A 26,385-nucleotide genomic window follows, 5' to 3' on the forward strand; every position below is an offset into this window, starting at 1 on the left:
CCAAATACATCAGCTAATTTGCCTTTAAATGTTAAAGTGTGTAAATTGTAAAATAAACAGAAAAACATTATGACTTATACTATATTACACAACAAACAATGTTCTCCCATGCTTGTCAATTGACCTGAAATGCTATAGTAAGCCAAGGATTGATTGCACATAAAATTGCCACAACCACTTTAGAGCAATTGCTGTCTCTGGTGCTAATCTTCTTTTGTCTTACATGTGCTGAAATTTATCAAAAGGTAAATTGACAAAATAGTTTAACAACAACCCGTTAGAATCTGTGTACATGTTCACAATCAGAAGCTAATGTTGTTAAAGTATTTCAATGGAGTTTATTTCACAGGCTTTATTAGAATTATTTTTTCTTATTTTTTTCCTCTATGCCACTGTTTTTTTTTTCTAGAATCTTAGAATTTCAGCACAAAATATGAACATTTTAGTCTCACCAGCTCTTTGAAGAATGCGGTCTCCTTTGGCTGCTCAGAATATCGCTCAAATTGGTCAAGTCCATCTTGTAGCTTTAGGGTCAGTGTGTCATAATTGGAACGAACAACCTCTAGTACCTAAGGGGAAAAACATCATGTAAAGCAGGTGCACCAAGAAAATGCAAAATATTCAGTGATGGGCATACTAACAACCTCTTGCAATTGACTATTGGATAACAAATTCAAACAAGTTTTTAAAGTAGTATTCTAGTTCCACTGCAAAAAAGAGACTGTTTAGAGCCAATGCAACCTCTGCACATCCAGTCAGTGATACCACCAATTGTATGAGGAAATGTCAGATGAAGGTATGTGCAAATTTAAAATTCAATGTTAAACAAACTAACCCTTGAAATGTATGCAGCAGTGCTTTCTAAGTTAGTAGTCTCTATAACTATGTACATGTCACAGCAAGAAAACAAACTAAAACCAATTTTAAGATGACTCAAATCATTCAAGCAATTATTCCATTCCACAAGATGTTGCTGAAATGTCAAAGCTACTGTATCGCTACTTGCCAGCTGTCCACTGTCAACACATAGATTGATTAAAAATGCAACGCTTTTTCAAAGCGTCTTTGTGAAGTTTGCCCAGGAGGTGTTAACAGAATCTTCTACAGCACAGTATACAGGGACATTTTTGTCCAAAGCAACTTACAATAACATTAAAATTAACTTTAATATTTAAGTAAAGTCATGTGGGCTAATAATAATAAAAATACTATATTAGTAATGGGTTGAATAAAATGTAACAGAATAATAACAATAACCATAAACATACAAACTACAACTTTCATAAGGTACACTGAACTTATGAATTTTAACACTTTTTGAAAATCCCAAAACTTGAACGAAGAGCAGTAGGTATCATTCATTCCACCAATCACAGAAGAAGAGTCTTGACTGTGACCTCTTAATGTTGATGGAAGGCCAACATAGCAGACACTCATCAAGGGGACTTCAAGATGACTCAAGATGACATGCGCTTAGCTTGCCGCTTGGTTGCTTTTGGTTGAGGTAATGTCCCAAAGATTTTTGTTGTTGTTGCCACCGAGCTCAGCACAAAAGACCTAGGATTTATAGCGCGCCGTGGTCAAAGTTCAACATGGTTGAACTTCGACCATGGCACGCGCAGCAGCAGCAAAATGGCACTTGCGCTGTGCTTTGCTTGGCGCAGCGGCAAACCAGTTCTTGTGTGTGCAAGCCATTGAAAATAATCTGTTTCATAGCGCAGCGCTGCTGTTTGCGCTTCAGAAGACTGCAGTGAGCGAGAGGGGATGTAGGATCATGGAATTAAGATAGCAAGGTGCAGATTCAGTAAGTGTCCTATATGCCAGAGTGAGGGATTTGGCAATGTTTTTGAGGTGGTAAAAAGCTGATTTAGTTGTTGTTTCATGTGGCTGTTGAAATTTAGATCACTGTCAATTATGACACCAAGATTGTTAACAGTATCCTTTGCTTTAAAGCCCTTTAGTTGTTGAAAAATAATAAAAATGGACTGCAACATGCTGCCAAGAGACCTTGGGGGAAAAACTGAAATGTGAGATGTAAAGCCAGAACCTTGTGTAAATATTTTTTTTTAGTTTGACAGACACAAATAAATCACATGGGGATGGTGAGGGAAATTATTCAGAAATATTTGAGTTCTGAAAAAAGGTGAACCCTGCTTAAACATGTTGCTGCTATGCTTTGCTGCGCTTCGCAATTGCTTTGCCTATCCAAGCATAAAAAGAAATGTGGAATTGCTCTCTTGAAATATAACGTTGTACGAGACATAATCATTTTTGAAATGTAACTTTGTATGAGACATAATCATTTTTGGTTACTGAATAACTGAAACGTCCATTCCTGCGTTACTCTTGATATCTCTAACATATTGACTTATTGTTTCCATAGGCATGCAGTGATTGCTTATTGAAAATATAGATTAGCCTAGACATGTTATTTCATTGTAGAGATATGCGCAGGATAGAGCGCGCATTCTCTTCTTGCACCGTTCTCCCTCAAACAGGTTGGCTTCAGCCCGCACCTTCCCTTCGCAAATCAAAACAGTGTGCAGACTACAACTGGTGCGGTGTAGCCTACACAACTTTGTTCAAAATTGATGCATTCAAGTTAACTTTGCAAAGTTAGTGTTATAGCCTACTTATCACAACGTTGTCAATTGCAAACGCTAATTTATTCTAACGTCTCTCTACGGAACTACCTGCTTAAAATTTAGGCAGGACGAAGAGAAAGCATCTTTTTGATAATTGAGCCAGTAGAGAAATAACTGTTCAGAACTAATCTGTTGCCATGGCACCGCTGCGTTCGGACGCCTATCTGCGGGCTCCTACCACACTGTGCTATTATTTAATATTTTCCATTATTTTATTTATTTTATTTAGACCAACTGCACTGGGCCGTGTAACGTATAGTCGCCAGGCACTGATTGACATTGGTTTTATGGAAAACAATGGACTTTTTGACAACTTTTTCACAGAATCAATCTGCCCGAGCGAAATTCTCAGGAATGCAGACTTCAAAAGATGCAAGCGGAGAAAACATCGCGGAAAGCGGGCCGGAGTCCGAAATAGGCTCAGAACTCGGGCTCACCGCCCGTCGTTGCCAAGTGTCCTATTAGCCAATGTCCAATCTCTGGATGACATAAGGGCACGATTGAAATACCAAAGAGACATACGTGACTGTAACATCTTCTGCCTAACTGAGACATGGTTAACACCGTCAGTGCTGGACCATGCAATTCAGCCTGCTGAATCTCTCTCTGTACATCGTATGGACAGAACGACGGATTCTAGCAAAACTAGAGGAGGGGGGGTATGCATTTTTGTGAACAACAGCTGGTGTGATAGCCGGCATGTCAAGGTACTAGCAAAACACTGCTCACCTGATTTGGAGCTCATCACTGTGAAATGCAGACTATTTTAACTTCCCCGGGAGTCATCAGTCATCGTCACCACCATCTATATACCACCTCAAGCGGACACTGATACAGCACTGAAGGAGTTATCCGGGACTGTCAGAAAGCAACAAAATGACAACCTGGATGCAGCTGTGATTGTGGCTGGTGACTTCAATAAGGCCCGTCTCAAGAAGGTCATGCCGGATTTTTATCAGCATGTCAAATGTAACACCAGAGGGGAGAGGACACTGGATCACTGCTACACCTTGTTCAAAGATGGATACAAAGCCAAGTCTATTCCTCCTTTCGGTAAATCAGATCATTCTGCAATATTCCTTATGCCCAGGTACCAGCAAAAACTGAAACGCGAGCCTCCAGCCATGCGTGAGGTGACGCTCTGGTCAAGGAGTCTGAGACCCTGCTCCAAGATGCGCTGAGCATTGTGGACTGGGATGTGTTCAGATCTGAAGAGAACATCTATGAGTTTACAGAGGCAGTAGTAGGGTTTGTGCTTGTGGATGGCACTGTTCCCAAAGCCATCATGAAGACATGGCTGCCGCATACAATCTACGGAGAATGGTGAAAGAAGCCAAGAGACGGTATGGGGAAAAGATCCGGTCCCAGTTTAAACAGTCAGATTCCAGGTGTATGTGGCAAGGGCTACGGACGATGTCGGACTACAAATCACCAACTTCCACCATTGTGAACGCTGACCCCTCGCTGGCAGATGAGCTCAACACATTCTACGTGCACTTTGACCAAAACGCGGAGGACATCACTCAGGCGCATGTTGAATGCGCGTCAGTCCTGTCAGGCCCAGTGGAGACTGCGTTCATGACGCTCTCAGAGCATGACGTGCGGAGAGCATTTAGGAGCGTGAACACCAGAAAAGCGGCAGGTCCAGATGGCATTCCTGGACGAGTACTCAAAACCTGCGCAGATCAACTTGCTCCTGTATTCACCGAAATATTCAACCTCTCTTTGGCTCAGTCAACTGTACCAACTTGTTTTAAAAGATCAACAATTGTTCCTGTTCCAAAGAATTCACATCCTGCTGGCCTGAAAGACTACCGTCCAGTTGCTCTGACGTCTATAGACATGAAGTGCTTTGAGAGGTTGGTCAAAAATTACATCTGCTCATCATTGCCCTTAAATCTAGATCCCTTGCAGTTTGCATATCGGACTAATAGATCTACTGATGATGCCATCAATTGTATACTGCATACTGCATACATTAGCCCACCTTGATAACAGGGCGGGGAATTATGTGAGAATGCTGTTTATAGATTTTAGCTCAGCATTTAATACAATCAAACCTGTATTACTACTCACTAAGTTGGAAGATCTTGGACTGAATTCATCTCTGTGTAAGATGATGTTCCTGACTGGTAGACCCCAGGCCGTGCGGGTGGATAGTCACATCTCTTCATCCCTTACTCTCAATACAGGAGCGTCACAGGGATGTGTTTTAAGTCCATTGTTGTATTCCCTCTACACATACGATTGTACAGCAGTACATGATTCCAACATCATTGTCAAGTTTGCTGATGACACAGCAGTAGTTGGCCTCATTTCAAAGAACAATGAGCAGGCTTACTTGAGTGAAGTAGACAGGTTATCCAACTGGTGCCAGGAAAACAACCTCCTCCTGAATGTTACGAAGACCAAGGAGATGTTTATAGATTTCAGTCGTGATCAGCATAAGATGTATCAACCACTTATGATCAATGACTCTCAAGTGGAAAGGGTAGAGAGTTTTAAATATCTTGGAGTCCATATTACTGAAGACCTGACTTGGACCAAGCACATTAATTCACTGGTGAAAAAGGGTTATCAGCGTCTTTTCCACCTCAGACGCCTCAAGTACTTCAAGCTACGTCAAGCTATAAGTGGTGTGGCTCCTTTAAGACAATCATTGGCATGAGTTCTGGAGCTGTCTAACTTGATCTACAGTAACTATACTGTGTAGCCTACATAATCTGTAACAATTTTAATATGTACAGATATATAGGCTATATTTAACATTAAACATTTATTTAGTGCTGCCGCGATTAGTCGACTTAGTCGACCTAATCGACCATGAAAATTAGTCGACGGCAATTTTTTTAGTCGAAGAGTCGTTTTACTATTGACCGCCTATTTATTTTTGGTCTCACACGGCTGTAATGTTATATTAACTCTATGTTATTAACTCTTGAAAAGTACAATGACTGTCTTTGGATGTTAAACAGGCTACTAAGACTTTGGCATGTTTTAAACCCCACTATGCACGCAAGTGTTAACTTCAGCGCAATTAATTATTAGGCAGAGCTAAGTGGGGGGAGCTAAGCTAGTAGGTTACGCTAGTCCAGACTCTGACTAATATAGTAGCCTATTGTGGAAATTGAAATAAATGAAGTGAAGTGTCTCACGTTGACAACGCAACGGCGTGTCATTACTGTAATTCATTCATACAAAAAAACGTTAAACCGAACATGCCGCCGCCCGTGATATCAACAATCAAGGTGCGCGTCATTTCCCATGGTCAATAAGTCACGACGCATATTTTTTTAGCATTCAAGCCAACTGATAAAGTGAAGTAACCTATGTGGTAAGACGCGCAAAGTGCTGTAGCCTACTTGTTTTGAACATGCTGATGTTAGGCTCATTTGCAAAGTCCTCAACTCCTGTCGCCTTTCAAAGTCCAGCGTTTCTCAAACTATGGGCCGCGCGGACCAGCACCGGCCATAACGTGGACATTGCTGGTCCGGAGCCGCGGAGTAAAATTATTCCCGGGGCTTCGTCTGATAATTTGCTGCGCAATTGATCAAGGAACCGCGGACCGACAGAAAAAGAAAACAAACTTTTCTGCAATCAGAATGAATTACTTGCTAATTTGGTGTCATCAAACATAGAGGCATACAATTAAATGGTGGTATGAGCGTTCATTCAATGCGCGAGAGAAACTGAAACCACTTGATAACGTTGGTAGCAAATCTCCAATTCAACCTATTGGAAAGCTATTTAATTATGAAACTACATTTAATAGAACAATGTGGATTTATGCAACTTCCATAAAAACAGAGCACAGACTATAATACACTATCTAGAGTACTGTATAGTCAAATTTGAATAACGTGGCCAAAAGCTTGTGGCATAATTAAATATGTAAATATTCTTTCCATTTGCCTACCAGTATATGATGCTTGCATGAGGGAAACATCCCAAAACGATGACACCCATATAATTGCTGTTGTTTTGAGAAGTATTTATCATGCAACCATGCAAAAGCAATGGAATTATTCTAATTATATTTTACATTAGTAAAGCAGTCCTCTGATGTGCATGTTTTCAAACTTTTTGTGAACAATGTTAGCACTTTAAACACTGGCTGCTTTGTAGTGCATGTATAACAATATAGCATAACAATAATAATTGTGATGTGATATAATGATAATTTGATGGGGGGTGGGTTCATGTAGGTGGGCCCTATGACCCCAAAGTATGCCATGACCGGGCCTCAGGTCAAAGAAGTTGTCTATGTCGGTGGCAACACTGGCATACAAATAAAGTCTATCAAAGGTCTGACATTACTGTAGATCTGAAGGTAGCATTTTAAATGGGTGTTTTTTTTTAATACATAATGTTTTTGAACAGTTTACTTACAGTAATACAGCTTCTAACAAAAGTAGGGTGATATATATTTTACGTTTTCCCTTTAGTTGAGTTCAAAATAAAACATACACAACAAAATAACAAACACTTGATTTAAAAAAAAAATAGTCGTTTAGATTAGTCGACTAATCGAAAAATTTGTCGAAAGATTAGTAGTTAGAAAATTAGTCGTTAGTGGCAGCACTACTCTTTGGTGAATACCATAATCTTCGTCAAAACTGCGTAAGTGGGTTTTAAGAACAAATTTCTTCGTAAGAACGGTTGGTGAATGAGGCCCATTGTGCCTTTGCGTTCTCATGATGATCTTTTGCCAGCTCAATTCAAATATATACTATGGCTAGTGCTGTGCCTATGGCTGTGCCCTCTCACAGTTTATAATGGTCAGTAGTGGGAACTACTGTTCATGATTGTCTTTTAAAAGTTTCTTATATAAAAAAGGAGATATCAATTATCAACACCAAGTTGGAACCTCCCGCTCTGTTTCTCTCTCCTGCGTGCTCAGACACGTTCCCAATTAAATGGAGATGCATATCGCTCAAGTTAGATCTGCTGCGAGAGGACCCAAAAAGTAGCATCATCCTTATGCAACATGCTGTTTTGACATTGACATTGTAAACGGGGGGAGTCAGGGCTAGGACTAGCTCTCTGTTTGTTTGAATGTCAACAGAAGTGAAGTTACCCAACATCGCTTAACCCTTAGAACCCGATTGACGCAAAGTGCGTCAAAAAACACACCCTTTCTTCTCTGCTACATTTCTCCGCAACTGTTCATCGCAGCGAGATGGAACCTTTATTGCGTGACAGAGCAGAAGTGGGGCTTTCCAACAAGACCACACACTTGTCTGTATGTTAAAGTATGAAAATTAAAAAAAATCATGAAATTAAATCAAATTGCATTACAGTCTATACTTCTCTGCGTTCAACTGCCAACCCATTACTCTCGTTTGAATTACTTGCGAACCCGTGCATAGATATGGCAAGCATATCAGATGAAACAGCGACACAGGGCTATCTATTGGTACCAAGTATGTCGATCCTTCTGGCTTATGAAAACAGACAAAGTGCCTGCAAAATAATAACGTCATGTACAAAAACCAACGCTGCACACCCATTACTCTCGTTTGAATTACTCGCGGACCTGTGATCGGATAGATATGTGTCACGCGTGTCAGATAAAAGAGGAGACACAGAGCTATAATTTGAAAACAGACGAAGTGACAGCAAAATAATAACTTCATATAGCTCGACTTACCTCACGTTTTTGTCTGTTTTTTTTGTGGCAAAGCATGTTTATAATCCAACGCTATTGTGTGTTTCTCTATGGCAAAGAATGTTCTATCCTAGCAAATTCCTGCATGGCATCCAATTCAAGGCTCACATTGCATCCCAATTTGTTCGACAAAGAAACACCTTTTTTGCCTTTACTTTGTTCATGGCAATGCAGTAAAAAGTTGTAGAGAATCATGAGTGCAGACACCATAGGCACACACAGGCTAACACATAAACTCGGATCAAGTCAGGTCAGATCAGTTTGTGTCACAGATATGGAGCGCATAAAGGTCATTTTTAATCACTAAATAAAAAAATGGCATTTATTTCTGTAAGGCCACACCACATATGTCTGTAAATTGTTCAGCCCCAGAGAATCCCTCCACCATGGCAATGATATTGCCAGATTCAGGATAGTCTGCCCTACACACACATGAAATGCATGTAGAGCTATGAGCTTGCTGTGGTGAGATACATGTCAAAATATAAGAATTTTTATAATATGCTTTTTATATTTTAATTCTTTAAAAATCTAAATAAAATCAACGCTAGTACTAATAGGATAGGATGGATAGCCTAGACTCTGCTGAAAAAAACCAATATATAATATGTGTGTGTGGCACTTACAATCAGTGTTGGGAACGTTACTTTAAAAAAAGTAATTCGTTATAGTTACTCACTACTTGTTCCAAAAAGTAACTGAGTTAGTAACTGAATTACTCTATGATAAGAGTAACTCGTTACCAGGGAAAGTAACTATTTGCGTTACTGTTACAAAAAAAGTTGCTATATGTCAAAGAATTTTGATTTTTTGAGCAGTTTTGAGCAGCCAGTTGAAATGAGTAGAACAGACAGGTGTTTGTAGGCTACATAACTTTCGATATTTATTAGATAGATAGATAGATAGATACTTTATTGATCCTCAAGTGGAAATTCAAGATATTGCACATCGACAGACCTACGGTTGACTTCAGCCTGTGTCATAGGTTTTTGTTGTGAGGCAGAAAGATCTAGCTTTTGCTGCTTGGAGGACTTTGCTCCGAGTCCTTCTTTGCTAGTGGATGGCGAGCTATCATCTGTGGTGGAGGTATCAGTGTTTTTGGCCACTAGCTTTAGATGCGTGTGTAAGATGCTTCATTAAATTAGAGTTGCTTACAACGGATGTCGACAAAGTCTTCGCTCCTGGACATAACGTACACATTACATGCACATTCTTGCCTTGATAAATTTGAAGTAGTGCTTATACCTCCACCTTGAAAATGCCAACTTTTCGGATTGCTCTGGACCTCTGCTGTTTCGTCGAATCTCTATTTTAGCTGTTGCATGTGTGTGTGTGGCACGTGTGCTGGCAAGTGTGTAAACACTGGCTCTGATTGGCTATCATGAAACATGACTCTGCCTTAGCCAATCATATTCGCTTACGTCGTTATTAACCCACCTCCTCACTAGCTGTGAGCCAGGGTGTGTTCGGATTACACAGTTTATTCAATCAATGCATAGTAACGCACTGCATTTAACGTCCAGTAACGTTAATGGCGTTGTAACGACGGGAAAAGTAATTAGTTAGATTACCCTGTTAGTGAAAAAATAACGTTGTTACCTAACGCCGTTCTTTTAAACGGCGTTATTCCAAACACTGCTTACAATGACCAGAATAAATCCTTATGTATAAAGGTAGTGAAAATGCCTTAAAAACAGCTTAGGGTTCTAAGGGTTAAAGCACCTTTAAGTAGCTAGCATAATATGGGCCATTGCAATGAATGGGGACGGTACTTCCTCCCTCTACCCAGTTCTATATAATACCTCCATGGTTCCTGTAGTAGTCGTCCAACTGGTGTGATTCTCATTATTAAAAATCTCACTAATATACTGTACAGAGAAATGCATTCAAGACAACAGTTTGGAATAAAAAAAAACATAGTTAACAAAAGGAGAGCTATTTAGTTTGGATAGCATCCCACACAGGCATTGCATTGTCCAGTGAATCAAAAGTGGCCCGATTGGCCCAATAAGCAATAAGCTTACCTGGTCCTCAGAAAGCTGTGAGATGTGGTTCACTGCAGCATATGATTCAATCTTAGGACTGAAATGGTTTATAATGGCCCTGAAACAATACAATATTATTACACACTGTATGTGTGAATGTATCAAATGTCTTACTGCACAATCCACAGTGATAAACACATAAGCGTCAAGCTTCAAGCAAAGATGAAAGGGCCAAGCAGCCCACAAGGCCAGAGTTGCCATGAAAACTTGATGGCATTGTGGCACACACATGGCTGTAAGCATTAACAGCAATTTACATGTAAAATAACCAAATAAAAGAATATAGACAGCTTGGTGAGGCTTTGTCTGAAGATCATCTGTGCACATTTTGGTGATCGCTGGACAGAATTTGTGGCCTGTGATTTTTTTTAACCTTTTGATAAAATCCAATATGGCAGCTGCATCAATTAGGTCGGTGTGACAAGTTGGAATGACTTGCCCACATTATTACCAGACACAACAGTTAAAGTAAAATCAAACTGTCAAAACAGTTAAACAGGAAAAAGACAACTGCAGTATTTAAGGGTAGACTATGGTATTAAAGAACAAATCCTGCTGCATCTAGACAATAAAATGGACTGGTCAAAGACTGCTGACTGGGGTAGCATTGGTGTCCCATACCACATTCGGGTCTAGTGCCCACGGGATTCAGGTTTGAATCCTGCCTAAACAAAAGGAGGAATGTTTCACAACTAATTAGGGTAACTGGCAACATGATTTGGTGTGAAAAAGAGCATCCCAGGGAGGCAGGGTCTCTTAGAGGTAAAGATGTAGGGGTATTCATCACTCTGTGTAAACCTGTGTGGACAAATGATAAAACAACATGCTTCATTGCTTCTTTAAAATGAAATCTTTGCAAACAAGGGATAGAGCTCTAAAACAATGGCTGTGGTCTTTTGGACCTCAGATGGTACTGCATCAAAACCAGACCTGTTTCTGCAAAGAAAATCATTGTATGGGCTCAGGAAAGCCTCTGATAACCATTGTCTATGTGCACACTTTGATACTTCAGAATTGCTAGTGTAAACTTTACCATGCAACAGCCAAAATTGTCGTGGCCTACTGGTTAGCGCTTCGGACTTGTAACCGGAGGGTTGCCGGTTCGAACCCCAACCAGTAGGCACGGCTGAAGTGCCCTTGAGCAAGGCACCTAACCCCTCACTGCTCCCCGAGCGCCGCTGTTGTTGCAGGCAGCTCACTGCGCCGGGATTAGTGTGTGCTTCACCTCACTGTGTGTTCACTGTGTGCTGAGTGTGTTTCACTAATTCACGGATTGGGATAAATGCAGAGACCAAATTTCCCTCACGGGATCAAAAGAGTATATACTTATACTTAGACATGATACAGAAACATGGAAAAATGGTAACATGGAAAAAGGTCCTGTGGTTTGACCAATCAAAATTTGAAATTCTTTTTGGAAATCATGGATTCATCTGGGCTAAAGAGGAGAGGGCCTATCCAAGTGTCCAATATCCAACTTGATTTAGTGCTCAGTTTGAAACCCAACTTCTAAAACCGATAGTCCCGGTCCTTGATTGTGATTGGCTGACATTTACAGAATATTGTTAAATGAAGGGGTGAAGCAGTACAGTGGTAAACATTCCCTGTCCCAACTTTTTTTTTAAATGTTGCTGGCATCAAATTCAAATTCTAAAACTGATTCGAAAACTGATTTGTATTTGCATTCATAGCTCTCAAAATGGTTCTTATAATACCTACCAAGCCAAGGTGGCCTTCTCAAAGTAAACAGTAACACTAAAACAAGGGGCTTTCTAGGGGGAAAGATCAGGCAGTGTGCTGAGACCTACCTCAATAAACGGCATTGGACCATTAAACCATACAATGATCCAAAACATATAGCCAAACAAGGCAAGAAATGGTTAACAGAGGAAAATATCAACATTTAGTCCAGACATCAATCCCTGAGCACAAGGCCAGAGTGATGGCAAAGAATCGTTCCTGCCTCAAAACTCCACTGATTATTTAAAAAAGGGTATGAATAATTTTGGACTTGCCATTTTTCATAAAAATGTGAAAGATGAAAACACTTTTTTTTTGAATCCATGTATAAGTATAAGTATATATACTTTTTTTAACCCGTGAGGGAAATTTGGTCTCTGCATTTAACCCAATCGGTGAATTAGTGAAGCACAAACAGCACACAGTAAACACAGTGAGGTGAAGCACACACTAATCCCGGCGCAGTGAGCTGCCTGCTACAACGGCGGCGCTCGGGGAGCAGTGAGGGGTTAGGTGCCTTGCTCAAGGGCACTTCAGCCGCGGCCCACTGGTCGGGGCTCGAACCGGCAGCCCTCCGGTTACAAGTCCAGAGCGCTAACCAGTGGGCCACGGCTTCCCCTTTTTCTACCACATTGTCTTACAACCTTCAGCCATGTGGCAGTGTCGTTTTCAGTCATAACAAACATATAGGTCAAGAGAAAATAAACATTAATATTAATATGAATAATTTTGTTCTCAACGGTATTTTTCATGAATTTCCTCGTTTCCAAATTTGATATGTTGTCTATGTCCTATTTGTTGCTAAATATGGGTTTATGAGAGTTGTATTTTTATCACATTCTGTTTTTATTTGCAGTTTATACAACGTCCCAACTTTTTCTGATTTGGGGTTGTAGAGTTTGTACTGGTATAAGCAAGTTATTTCTGTTACATCTACAAAAATAAATAAACATAATTATAAAAAAAAAAAAACTAAAGGAAAGTCACCTGAACTGAGCTATGAATTAATTACATGCGTGACAACTAGGGTTGGGCACCAAAACCCGGTTTTAATATGGCACCAGCGCCCACACAAATGGTAGTAACAACATCGAATAACATTTTAAATACGAGGCATTACTGCATGTTATGCACCATCTCTAACATCTTGCTCTGATAGCACTGATCTGATAGGATCCAGATACAGTTAGATAACATAAACACTAGATAAGCATAAAGCAGAGGGGTGCACCACATAGGCTAGTGGACTGTGTTTGACAGTTCACGTGAGCCAATGCCAAGTAGCCTACTTTAAAGCAATATCACAAGCTCTTGTCAAAATCTAGAAGTAACTACACACAAGTAAAAGGCTATGAAACAACATCAACAGCATAATCAGAGTAGGCCTAGGCTAACCTAAGCTAAATTGTTCCAACCATATTGTTTCAAAATTCAAAACAAACTAATAATAGCCTAAAATGCGGTAAATGAATTGCAATGCATGCTGTGAAGCAAAACTCAACATGATATAAAGTACATGAAATATAACTAGAATGCATTGAAGTTATATCCACTCTAAGGCGTTTTCTTGAACCTGTGATCAAACAGGGACAGCCTAAAAATAGCCTATGTAAGCCTATCTTCCTGGAACATTTCAGATACATTTTTTATTGTTTTCTCTAGGCTATGAATGCTCTTTGTTACGGAGCCCTCCAGGTGACATGGGGGAAAAAAACATGGGTTAAAAAAAAAAAAAAAAGTAATGGGGAAAAAAAACATGAAGAAAAAAAAAAAAACGATGCACTTTTGTGGGATCTCATTGCGGGATCTCGCAAAGTTTTGCAAGATCTCGCAAAAAGTTTTGCGAGATCCCGCAAAAGTTTTGCGAGATCCCGCAAAACTTTTGCAAGATCTCGCAAAAGTTTTTTTTTACTTTTGGAACTTGCTGGGCTTCCTACTTGACCCCAATAGGCCCACAAACCACTACCGCCAGATGGCAATCGTATCATGATACTATGATTGCTCTATCACTGTTGCGTGTTGTGGGTTTTCTGGACACATTACATAGGCCTATGACACGGGAGGGAGAGGGAGACACCTGCGTGCAGACACGCACACACAGCAGGCTACAATAAATTACCTAACAGACAGCAGCCTAATTTCGAGGTATCACTAATACCTATTAAATAAATGTAAAGGACACAGAACTGTAAGCTCAAATTCAAAAACGTTTCAAGTCTACCCAAACATATGCAAAGGGAATATATATAAATTGTGTTGCAAATAGCCAGCTTAATTAATGTCAATTTAAAGATTATGATTAGCAGTTTCTATGCATTTTTCCATTTATAGTTACAGGAAGCCACATTGTTGTTTAAACTATTGTTGCTTCTAGCCCACGTTACCTCCAGTTTCACTTGCTGCAGGGACGCACACATTGCATGAGCGATCATAAGCGTTCTATCTCCGATGTAGAACTCAAATGTGTCTTGACGCCGCCGTTTGTAAGATCAGATCAAATAAGACGTTCTAAATGGAACGCGATGTAATTAAGCTGTTCCTTTCCAAGCGTCTTGGAGACGTACTGTATGTGTGCTGACTGGGCTACAGTATGTCTACATAGTTGATGACACCAAATGAATAAGTATGCTGCAAATGAGCAGACGTGTGAAGCACCGGGCATAACTTAATTTTGCGGCTACGTGGAGCAGTAGTAGGTTAATTGTTGAGGAGGCCCATAGTTTGAGAAAAGCTGCAGATCATAGGCAGAGAAAGCATAATGCTCTGAGAACAGTAGCCAAAGGTTTTCCTGCAGAAACAGGTGCCTTGGTGCACGCACCCCGCTTTCACTTTGACTCCCTGCATTGTGACAAAAACTGTCAGTCAGACAGTGAATTTTGGTTTACTAAATTAGCATAATGCGGTAACAATTATCATTTCAATTCTATCTGAAATCTGCTCACTGCAGACGTTACAATGCAGACCCAAGCAGCAGCATAGCCTTGAAAGACGTACACTTTGAATTTGATCAGAGCGGCTCTGGTTCTTCACCTAACTTGATGTGATTGGCTGAATGACCGTTCAATCAAATCAACAGACCTATTTGTGTCTCTGTGTGTGCGTTATAGATACGGTTCCAACTCTTTACGGGAGCGTTTATTTCCATATTTTACTTTCAATTTAATCTGACAAAAAGTGTGGTAGAATCGTGTTCCAGCAAAACTGTGTACGTTATAACACCCACATCCCCCACGCTTGCTACGCGCCTGGGTCACTGTGTGTGCGTGTTTGCGAGATCCCGCAATGAGATCCCGCAAAAGTGCATGGTTTTTTTTTTCTTCTTCATGTTTTTTTTCCCCATTACTTTTTTTTTTTAACCCATGTTTTTTTTCCCCATGTCACCCGGAGGGCTCCGTACTTTGTAGCCAACGTTAAGCTGAAAGAAATAGATTCCAGATGTTTCTATTCCATATCATTTTTTCATAAACAGTAAGGCTCTGGTAAGGCCAGAGATATTCTGCTCCTCGTCAGAAATCTCATCGGATATGTGCACTCTTCTTTGCTGTTTCCACAAGGAGCTGCTGTGACATTAGGGACAGCAATGCTTGACACTTTTAAACGCGAGCATGCATCAAATAAATTACAATGACATTTAAACAAGTCATGAAAAAGCAGTATCCTTAATTCTTCTGCAATGTAGATCGTTTTGCTTTACAAATTTAAGCAAAGTCACTTATGTTGCTAGGCAACCCTAAACAAATGCTACGTGGTCTGTTTTTAACATTTCTCTAGTTTTATTGCATTGTATTCATCTCCAAAAGTCCTCGGTTCAGCCCAATTAGGCCGTGTGTGTGGTTCTGAAAATAAAAAAGATGATAAGTACATGACTAGGTTAGATAAACCACTGCCTATTTAGAGCATGTTACGCATCACGTAATGACAGTTATCTGAAGAAATGCGCATTGTAAGCTACACCATGCATCACATCAGCTAACATGAATTGGATAAAGTCCATTCCCTAGTTTGTAACGTTATACATTAACGTAAACTCAAAACAAAAGTGCTACATAATTCACATATCCTCAGTGAAGCTACTTTGTTCATAGACGCACAACTTCATAAACTGTATGTTGCTAACAAAGGTAGGCTAATGAGCTGCTAACCTGCTAGCTGCTAACCTGCTAAAGGTGAGCTAATTGCTATGTTAGATAGATAGATACTTTATTCATCCCCAGAGGAAAATTACAGAACGTTACGTTATACATTAATATTTGACAACTTTCCATTCAGTTTCATTCAGTTATTGAAAACTTTATCAGCTACATACACAGCCAAACATGTTACTTACTTTCATCGGTGGCCACCAATGGTGTTCTTCCCAATGCTGTGTAGCTGATCCTAAGCTGACCTCAATGTTGCTACGTAATGACGTGTAACGTGAAGTCGCGCATAGATGTGGATGTCTCCGTCCTGCAGGCTGTAGCCAGAGCTCTCTCAACTCTGCTGCCATGTGTGTACTTAATAAACAAACGTCCTATTGATGTCCCCGGTATAACATCATTGTCGGGCCCACACAAGGACGTCCTTGGGATGTTTTTTGAAATGACCAAATTCGGATGTCATCCGAGGGACCTGAGGGTGACGTCCCCAGAAAGTCCGGCACCGGACGTCGCGCAATAACCAAAGGATAACTTGCTCCGGACGTCAATAACGTCAACAAAAAGTCTGCTAGAGAACATGACGTTGGGGACCAATCGGGGATGTTGTGAATGTCTGCATAAGGTCCAGGAGACATCCCGTGTTTGTCGGGAATCTTTCATGTGCATGAGGCTCATATAGCATCACGATGAATATGAAGATCATGCTAAAAGTTAGCTTGCAAAAAGATAAATATGTAGGTTACAAATATACCTCTCAATTTGACTGAGCTGTCAAAGAGGCTACGGAACCATCTCCGTACGTTATAGCTAATTAAGCTACAGTATGCAGTAGCCTACAGTCTGTTAGCGCATAGTTGCTGTTGAAATGCCTACTGGCACTGGGAATCGAAACACCTCAACACCGACATATGTAACATGTTTAAAACTATTACGTGTTATGGGGGAAGACATCAAATATCTTGAAGCATTTGGGAACACTGAACTTGAGAGCAGTCCCTCGATGTTAGATTAGGTTACTTGTAAATGCCATTGTCCATGACCTGGCAGTTCCATGGCAAGCCGTTTTAACATACCTTATGGCAAGCCGCCTACACTGGATACACTTGAAAGCAGATCTTACCATTGTGTGTGCATCCATAGCAAGCTGTTTTACATTTACATTTATTATGCATAGAAGCAATGAAATGTTGATAGTAAATTGAATATAACAGTTCAATTTCATGTTCAAAAAAAAATTCATGCTTTAGACCATTTTATTGTAAAAACAAAGTACCGTTTTGGCACTGGCACCATTTTAAAAGTATCGATTTAGCACCGGTATCGGATAAAACCCAAACGATACCCAACTCTACTGACAGCGGTAGAATAGTTGGAGAAAAGTGGATGGAAGGGGTTCAGCGGACAAGTTGTATGGCTTGAAATACAGAAACTTTTTCCTCAGTAAGAGGACAGAATTAATGGTATTGCCCCTTTGCCAAGGCAATGCCCCTACATACAAGTACTGTACTATAAAAATCATCCTTACAGAAACAATAGGGCTTTGCACCTTCGCTGCTAGGGCCCTAATCATATCATAATATGATGATTTGTAGACATCCATCTCAAATTAATTATCAGCTTCAGGTCTGGTATGGGTGCATGCAATGTTAAGAAAGATTAAAATAAGAAATGAGGGGTGAAACACTTACCGTATGTTGATCAATGCATGCGTTACTTTGCTGGCTGGCTCCTTCCACTGTCCAGCATTGGTGGAGACTCTAAGCACTACAGAAATTTCAAGAATTAATTCAATAGGGTACCTTATTGCACAAATATTTACACTGAAGATATCACATTAAAAATGTAACTTAATTTCCACAAGAACATGCAACATGTCTTGACATTATCTATCTATCTAAAAAAAATAAAAAATAACTTGAATTTCCCCTGGGGATCAATAAAGTATCTATCTATCTAACATGCGGTGTGTCAGCACCACAGCACTGTTATTTAGGCAGGCATTAGGCAGGGGTTCTCAAACATTTGGTGCCAAGGACCCCTTGTGGGAGGGAAAATTTTCCAAGAACACCTCATAATCGTGACAATTAAGCATATGCTTACTACCATTTGTATACTTAGATGCAGTGTTGGGCAAGTTACTTCAAAATCGTAATGTACTATGCATTACTTATTACTGTCATTTCAAAGTAATTTGTTACATTATAATATTACTGTCTCTGAATTGTAAGGCATTACACTACTATTGCATTACTTTTAAGTTACTTTCACCAAAATATCTAGAAATATGGATTTGCCATTCTAAATGCAGTTTATTACGCTCAATGCAGCTTGCTCTTCCAATGGAGGGAGATGTGGTATAGCATAATGACTGAGCTAGGCTTAAGGCAACAGTAGAATGCAATAGGCGCAGTGCTCATAATGCAATACAAGGAACAATCATAGTCAGAATTTTGTTAAAAACCGACAAAAGGTCAAAGTCTGGTAAATTGTGATAGAAATACTGTAACTTTAAGGCCTAGGCCTACTCATTAAAATCAATAGAGAGCCTACTATATTGTAAATCAAAGCTTAAAGGAACCGTATGTAAGATTGTGGCCAAAACGGGTACTACAATCACTTTCAAATTACTGTAGAGCGGTGTATCCCCTTCCCCTCCCCTCTGACTGGCAGAGTTGGCAACCGGATGACGAAACACTACTGACTTTGTGATTAGTAGATAGGTGGAGGGTGGTGCATTAGGCCAAAACACAACATGACAACATCAACATCAGTTGAGGGCTGCAACTTCACTTTTTAAATGACAATATCCTGGCCAGACTACTGTTGTCAGTGATATAAGTATTTGAAATGAACATGATTTCTTAATGTCTAGTGACATATCAAGGCAATTTTATGATTAATTGAAATACATTTTTTACATACGGTTCCTTTAATAAAGACATGTCAAGATGGTGGCCTGCTGGCCATTTCGGTGCCCTAAGTGAGTGGCTTTGAGTGAGTGACATTTAAATGACAACTCAAACACCTAAAGTAAAATAAAAGGCCTATTATTTACAGACCATTACTGTGTATTTTTAAACATTAATTTCTGAAGAAATGCTGTTTTACTTATAAATGGTGCACTGTCACTTTAAGAGCATTGATCTTTACGTTGTCATAATGCCCTTTTGCCAGCTCTTGTTTACAAGCCTTATTTGTTTGAGTTACACTGATAGCACAATATTAACAATAATATGCACAATGTTAAGTTGTTTTAAGCAACCTTCATTGCTGTGGAAATGGAAGTATGCAATGACATGTTGCTTCACATTTCGTTTTGTAAAATAGTGCTGCCGCGATTAGTCGACTTAGTCGACCTAATCGACCATGAAAATTAGTCGACGGCAATTTTTTTAGTCGAAGAGTCGTTTTACTATTGACCGCCTATTTATTTTTGGTCTCACACGGCTGTAATGTTATATTAACTCTATGTTATTAACTCTTGAAAAGTACAATGACTGTCTTTGGATGTTAAACAGGCTACTAAGACTTTGGCATGTTTTAAACCCCACTATGCACGCAAGTGTTAAGGCTCTGGCATGGTCGTGCGTCACATTTGCGCGTGTCCAAGACGTGCGTCATTTTTGCCGTGGATGTGAAGCATACTCCAAATTCTGCTGTCCTGAATGCACTTTAAATCGTTAAGGTTAGCGCCTGCGCACTACGGCTTAACTGTGATACTCTGCCCCACCAACTGGGGGCGGTACGTCGAGCCTGAAAGTAGGACACAACCACCAAAGAAGCCTGAAACGCATGAAGAAAAGAATAACGTGGGATGTGCGAGCACTCAACGAAGGAAGAGCTGATGAAGGAAAAAGCACCACGAGTACGTTCGCCTGTCTGCTGGGAAGTTTGATAAGCTGGCCCATCGCATCGCTCCATTTATCATTCACCAGAACACACACAGCACACCTGTTGGTATAGCTGAGAGACTAGCTTAGCCTACTTGCTTATTAGGCTACTTAGGCTACAAGCCTATAAGTAACTCGGTGCTGCGAGGGCAGCAATAATTGGGACATTTTTCTAAACACAGCATGGTAAGAACGAGTTGTGCGTACATATGTCCTCAGTTAAATTTGTATTGAGTCTTCACACCTGCCTCATACCAAAAAGTATGAATCAAAAACCTGTAAATATGACGTGTCAATAAAAGTTTTGAAGTAACTATTTGTGTTCATAATGTATAATGTCTCACTGTGATAATGGGTGTATTTAGAGCGAGAGGTAGCCTAGGTTATTCCTTCAATTATTATTATGATAATGCATATCCGGTGTTGACAGGCGAGTTTCGAGATTTGAGTTCAGCATTGTTCAGGAGCTAGGTGATAATGATTGCACCTGGGAGAGGTAGGCTACATTCCCTTTATTATTATTATCACTATTGATAACGCATTATATACGGAACAGGCGAGAATGCATCTCGATCAGCAAGTGTTACTGGGTTTCGCCTGAGCGTTGTAGATAGATACCTTTATATGGCTCTGGGTTTCGCGATTTGATTTCAGCATTGTTCAGTAATAGGTGCTAGGCTACGCTCATTTTTAAAAGATGCATTTAATCCGAAGTCATGTCAGCTCTCTATGCAGGGAGTAGGGCTGTCACTTTTTATTTTAACATGACGTGAAATATCCGTAGTCAAACTATAAATAAACTATTCGGTTTTTAGTGCTGTGTAGCGCATTTCTACAGTCTATGATTAGTTTTATTTTATTGTTTGCCATCTCATTCAGTGCTACATGATCCAGGGCTCATGACCAAAGCAAGCCAATATAATAGCCAGTAGCCACAATGAGCCATATGCAGCCACCCTGTTTCGACAATCAGGTGACGTACAGAACGGCCAGCAGATAATTACGTCCCCAACTCATCTAAAATGTGGTGTCTTGAAATACTTTGGGTTCAACAACATAAAGTGACCGTTAAATATAATGTTAAAGAATGTATCTGTGGATAATTGTGGCTTTAATCGGTCGAAGTTGACTCCATTTCGTGGTGTCTCACGTAACTCAAAGCCAGGCAAGCTGAGGACAGGCGCTCTCTCTGTTCCTGTCGTTATGGTAACCAAACAAGTCTTCTTCTGTCTAGGTTTGTTTGTAGGTTTAAGTGTTGTTCTTCTATGTGGTCCACCTACTGGAGGGGAGTGTTTACAGCAGTTCCGTTTCACACATGCGCAGTCTACGCGTCACTTTGACGCGCGGTCTTAAAATTCGGTCGACTCAAAGACGCGACGCATGCTGTAAAAATGACGCAATTCTCGTCACGCGCTCACCAGTGCCGCGTGCGCGGGACGCAGACGCGGGAGCGTACCATACGCTTTAACGCCAGCAGCAAAGCTGCGTGCCTGCCTGCTTTCAGCGCAATTAATTATTAGGCAGAGTGGGGGGAGCTAAGCTAGTAGGTTACGCTAGTCCAGACTCTGACTAATATAGTAGCCTATTGTGGAAATTGAAATAAATGAAGTGAAGTGTCTCACGTTGACAACGCAACGGCGTGTCATTACTGTAATTCATAATACAAAAAAACGTTAAACCGAACATGCCGCCGCCCGTGATATCAACAATCAAGGTGCGCGTCATTTCCCATGGTCAATAAGTCACGACGCATATTTTTTTAGCGTTCAAGCCAACTGATAAAGTGAAGTAACCTATGTGGTAAGACGCGCAAAGTGCGTGTAGCCTACTTGTTTTGAACATGCTGATGTTAGGCTCATTTGCAAAGTCCTCAACTCCTGTCGCCTTTCAAAGTCCAGCGTTTCTCAAACTATGGGCCGCGCGGACCAGCACCGGCCGTAACGTGGACATTGCTGGTCCGGAGCCGCGGAGTGAAATTATTCCAGGGGCTTCGTCTGATAATTTGCTGCGCAATTGATCAAGGAACCGCGGACCGACAGAAAAAGAAAACAAACTTTTCTGCAATCAGTATGAATTACTTGCTAATTTGGTGTCATCAAACATAGAGGCATACAATTAAATGGTGGTATGAGCGTTCATTCAATGCGCGAGAGAAACTGAAACCACTTGATAACGTTGGTAGCAAATCTCCAATTCAACCTATTGGAAAGCTATTTAATTATGAAACTACATTTAATAGAACAATGTGGATTTATGCAACTTCCATAAAAACAGAGCACAGACTATAATACACTATCTAGAGTATTGTATAGTCAAATTTGAATAACGTGGCCAAAAGCTTGTGGCATAATTAAATATGTAAATATTCTTTCCATTTGCCTACCAGTATATGATGCTTGCATGAGGGAAACATCCCAAAACGATGACACCCATATAATTGCTGTTGTTTTGAGAAGTATTTATCATGCAACCATGCAAAAGCAATGGAACTATTCTAATTATATTTTACATTAGTAAAGCAGTCCTCTGATGTGCATGTTTTCAAACTTTTTGTGAACAATGTTAGCACTTTAAACACTGGCTGCTTTGAAGTGCATGTATAACAATATAGCATAACAATAATAATTGTGATGTGATATAATGATAATTTGATGGGGGGTGGGTTCATGTAGGTGGGCCCTATGACCCCAAAGTATGCCATGACCGGGCCTCAGGTCAAAGAAGTTGTCTATGTCGATGGCAACACTGGCATACAAATAAAGTCTATCAAAGGTCTGACATTACTGTAGATCTGAAGGTAGCATTTTAAATGGGTGTTTTTTTTTTTTAATACATAATGTTTTTGAACAGTTTACTTACAGTAATACAGCTTCTAACAAAAGTAGGGTGATATATATTTTACGTTTTCCCTTTAGTTGAGTTCAAAATAAAACGTACACAACAAAATAACAAACACTTGATTTTAAAAAAAAATAGTCGTTTAGATTAGTCGACTAATCGATAATTAGTCGAAAGATTAGTCGTTAGAAAATTAGTCGTTAGTGGCAGCACTAGTAAAATACAAGTGAATTATGAGCCTGGTATCCACCTAGCTATCTGAATGGAATGCGTTTCAGTCGACTCAGCATATCATGTGCTTCATGTAGCCTAAATGCTTGGAAAACGAATGATTGAAGACCCACCAATTCCAGTACTACGTGGTGATTGAGAGAACCCAAAAGGTATCAAACTTGCATGTAACATCATGTTAGTGCATTTTGACATTGTAAACGTTATTGATGAAGAGTGAAACGCAGTTTGCAGTAAAGCTACTATTCATTGGTTACATTTGGGTGCCCCCTCTGTCCTTTGGTGCCCAACGCAAAGTGCGTGATGCGCGTGGTGGGAGCGGTGGCACTGCCAGGCTACACAATCTTTTTCTGCATTTCTATCCCTTTATTCTCTTCAATTCAAGTTCACAGCACAAAGCTGACATGCACAACAGCATAGTTTGTGTTTTATCAAGAATCAAAAAGATTAGCGTGGCACTACTTTAGATGTTTCATTAATTTACTTGTGCTATTTCGCGAGCTGAGAGATCTTTCGGTTTCGCACACAAAGTGCACTAACTATTATGTTCTTCATAGCCTTGTCTCTGACAAGCTGAACTTATGTCCATCCAGCAAATAGAGTCCGCCTGCGAGTCTGCTGCAGCCACAGTCATATTCAACCAGTATCAGGAGATAACGTTCTACTATTTTGCGCAGATTTTTTCTCCTCTGTTGTTCTCCGTGGTGTTTGCGAATATGTATCAAAACAAAACAAGCGCTTAATTTTGGGTTAAACTGCATTGTAACGCGCGTTACTGAAGTTTGTACCGAGTAAATATTACCCAATTTTTTTTTTGTAATGCCTTACATTCCACGTTACCGCAAACAGCAATATATTACAGTAATTACATTACTTTTGTAACGCATTACTCCCAACACTGCTTAGATGTCATTCCTATTGTCTGAAGTTGTTGTCAGGTTCACTATGCCGTGTTTTTGGGCTGGCGTTTGAGTTGGTATTTTGTCAACTTTGAATTCTGCATCACTTGGCAATGTGGACTGACTCAAATAGTTATCTACGTTCATCAGCTGGTTCACTGTGACTTGAGTGAAGTGATTCAAGTGATGCATTACAGGTTGATGTGATTCACTTCGTGAATAGTCTGGGGACTGACAATTGGAAAACGTTTCCAACACTAGCATGGTATTCCACACGGAAACGAGAAAAAAGCTATTTTTCTGAAAACTGAAAACTTTTGTATCATTTTGGCCTTTTGTCCACACGACAACATTAGAGAACAGATACAAGCATATTTGCTTGTCTGACAATTAAAATAGTTATTATTGACCTGAAACAAATAAATAAAATTGCAAGCAAGAGCTAAGTATAAGTCACTTACCCATGCAGTAAAGGTTGTCAAAGACCTGGTGCATTCTCACAATTTCATAGTACAGTTCATCATAGCTGTTAGGCGTTGGCAAAAACGTGTCTCCATATGTGATGAACATGTTAAACAAGTTTATTACCTATAAAAGAGGAGAGACAGTAGAAAAGGACTAGGATTAAAGGAAAGACAAGCCAAGTTTATTCATATAGCGCATTTTATATAAAGAGGCAATTCAATGTGTTTAAAAAAGCAAAAGGAAAAGATTATGGTTAAATCAAATTATACTACTGCTTGGTTAAATATCCTATTTTGATGCGCTCTTTAGAACATCAATTATTTTTAAGATATTTGCACACCTATGAAGTAGATCAATTTTTTTTTGGCCAATTTACACTTGTACAGTATGTTGGGCAGCCTTGGTCTACTGGTTAACGCTTCGGACTTGTAACCAAAGGGTTGCCGGTTCGAACCCCGACCAGTAGGAACGGCTAGGAAGTGCCCTTGAGCAAGGCACCTAACCCTTCACTGCTCCCCGAGCGCCGCTGTACCAGGCAGCTCACTGTATCGGGATTAGTGTGTGCTTCACCTCACTGTGTGTTCACTGTGTGCTGAGTGTGTTTCACTAATTCACGGATTGGGATAAATGCAGAGACCAAATTTCCCTCACGGGATCAAAAGAGTATACTTATATTTATCAATTCATCAAACTCCTTGCATTAACTGCCCTTTGCAACAGAGCTACAAATCTGCAATCTGACTGGCATTCAGAGCATAGCATCATTGTAGCATATGACTGAGTTAAGTTTCACTGTATTTGGAGTAAGTAAAACAGAAAATTTATTCTGTAGTTTGCCGTAGGGCCGGGCCATAGTTTGGACACCCCTGATTTAGTGCTATGGGGGTACCCAATTAGTACATAAAGGCGTCCCAATGGTGGGAAGGACAGTAATTCCAATGTGATATTGCAAATCTACACATGATACTACTTTAGAGTGCACATTTTCTACCCAATAACCAAATAAGATATCAGGCTGAAATTTTTGTATAATGGTCATAAGACATTGGGGAATGTTTGAACAAAAAATGTGACCATGGAGTCAAGATGTGTTGAACTTAAATGGAATAACCCGTATGTATAATTGGAAAGTATTAATTGTTTTATAAATGTACATTTACAACAAAGAAATTATGGAGCACCATAACATTCTGAAAAAACAGGTCCATAGCCCCCTACATAAAGGAAAATCTTGAAAACCACAGTGTCCTACCTGCAGAGCCATATGGAAGATGTTGTGCTTAACCAACAGGGTTGTCTCGTTAGACAAGAAGAACTTCAACAGGTTGATGAGAGCTAAAGACAACATAAATAAACAGCAGGGTGTCAACAGGATGTGACTGTCAGAAATATAGCAGCTCCAAGGATACAAGTTGGGTTAATGCAAAAAAGCTCATCAACATCAGAGCCGGAGTTCTTGTATTCGGAAAAAAAACTATAAAGCCCTATGGGTGAGTGGCAAAGCTCATATTAAATCTTGACTAAAGTTCACCCAAAGACATGTGGGACACTCGAAAGTCAAAAGAAAGTCCTTTGATCTGATGAGACCAAAATTTAGCTTTTTGGCCATTAAACTAGATACTATGTTTGGCAGACATCAATCACTGCACATCACACAAACAAACCATCCCTATTTTAAAGCATGATAATGGTAGCATCATGTTGTGGAAATGCTTCTCGACAGCAGGCCCTGGAATGCTTGAAAAGGTAAAGGGTAAAATAATCCAACAAAATATATGGAAATTCTGGAGGACAATCTGCAAGGGAGGTGAATAGTTTTTATAGG

At 40.0% G+C, this 26,385-nt stretch overlaps 1 protein-coding gene across 2 annotated transcripts in view; it reads right to left on the reverse strand.

The window, feature by feature from the left end:
- The window catches only part of armh3 (armadillo like helical domain containing 3), a 160,378-nt gene that overhangs the window by 13,641 nt on the left and 120,352 nt on the right, over positions 1 to 26,385 (reverse strand). For both annotated transcript variants that reach the window (XM_076277747.1, XM_076277746.1), the window contains exons 21-25: positions 25,813 to 25,895; positions 24,557 to 24,683; positions 17,926 to 18,001; positions 10,338 to 10,416; positions 453 to 569 (exon numbers count right to left, since the gene is read on the reverse strand). In XM_076277747.1, the coding sequence (XP_076133862.1) occupies positions 453 to 569; positions 10,338 to 10,416; positions 17,926 to 18,001; positions 24,557 to 24,683; positions 25,813 to 25,895 (482 nt within the window). The remainder of the gene's footprint in view (positions 1 to 452; positions 570 to 10,337; positions 10,417 to 17,925; positions 18,002 to 24,556; positions 24,684 to 25,812; positions 25,896 to 26,385) is intronic.

This window comes from Alosa pseudoharengus, unplaced genomic scaffold (assembly GCF_046254945.1).
Source record: "Alosa pseudoharengus isolate Yale_2024_CS ecotype anadromous, Long Island Sound unplaced genomic scaffold, YU_APseudo_1.1 YU_APseudo_1.1_scf_11, whole genome shotgun sequence".
Taxonomy (NCBI): domain Eukaryota; kingdom Metazoa; phylum Chordata; class Actinopteri; order Clupeiformes; family Clupeidae; genus Alosa; species Alosa pseudoharengus.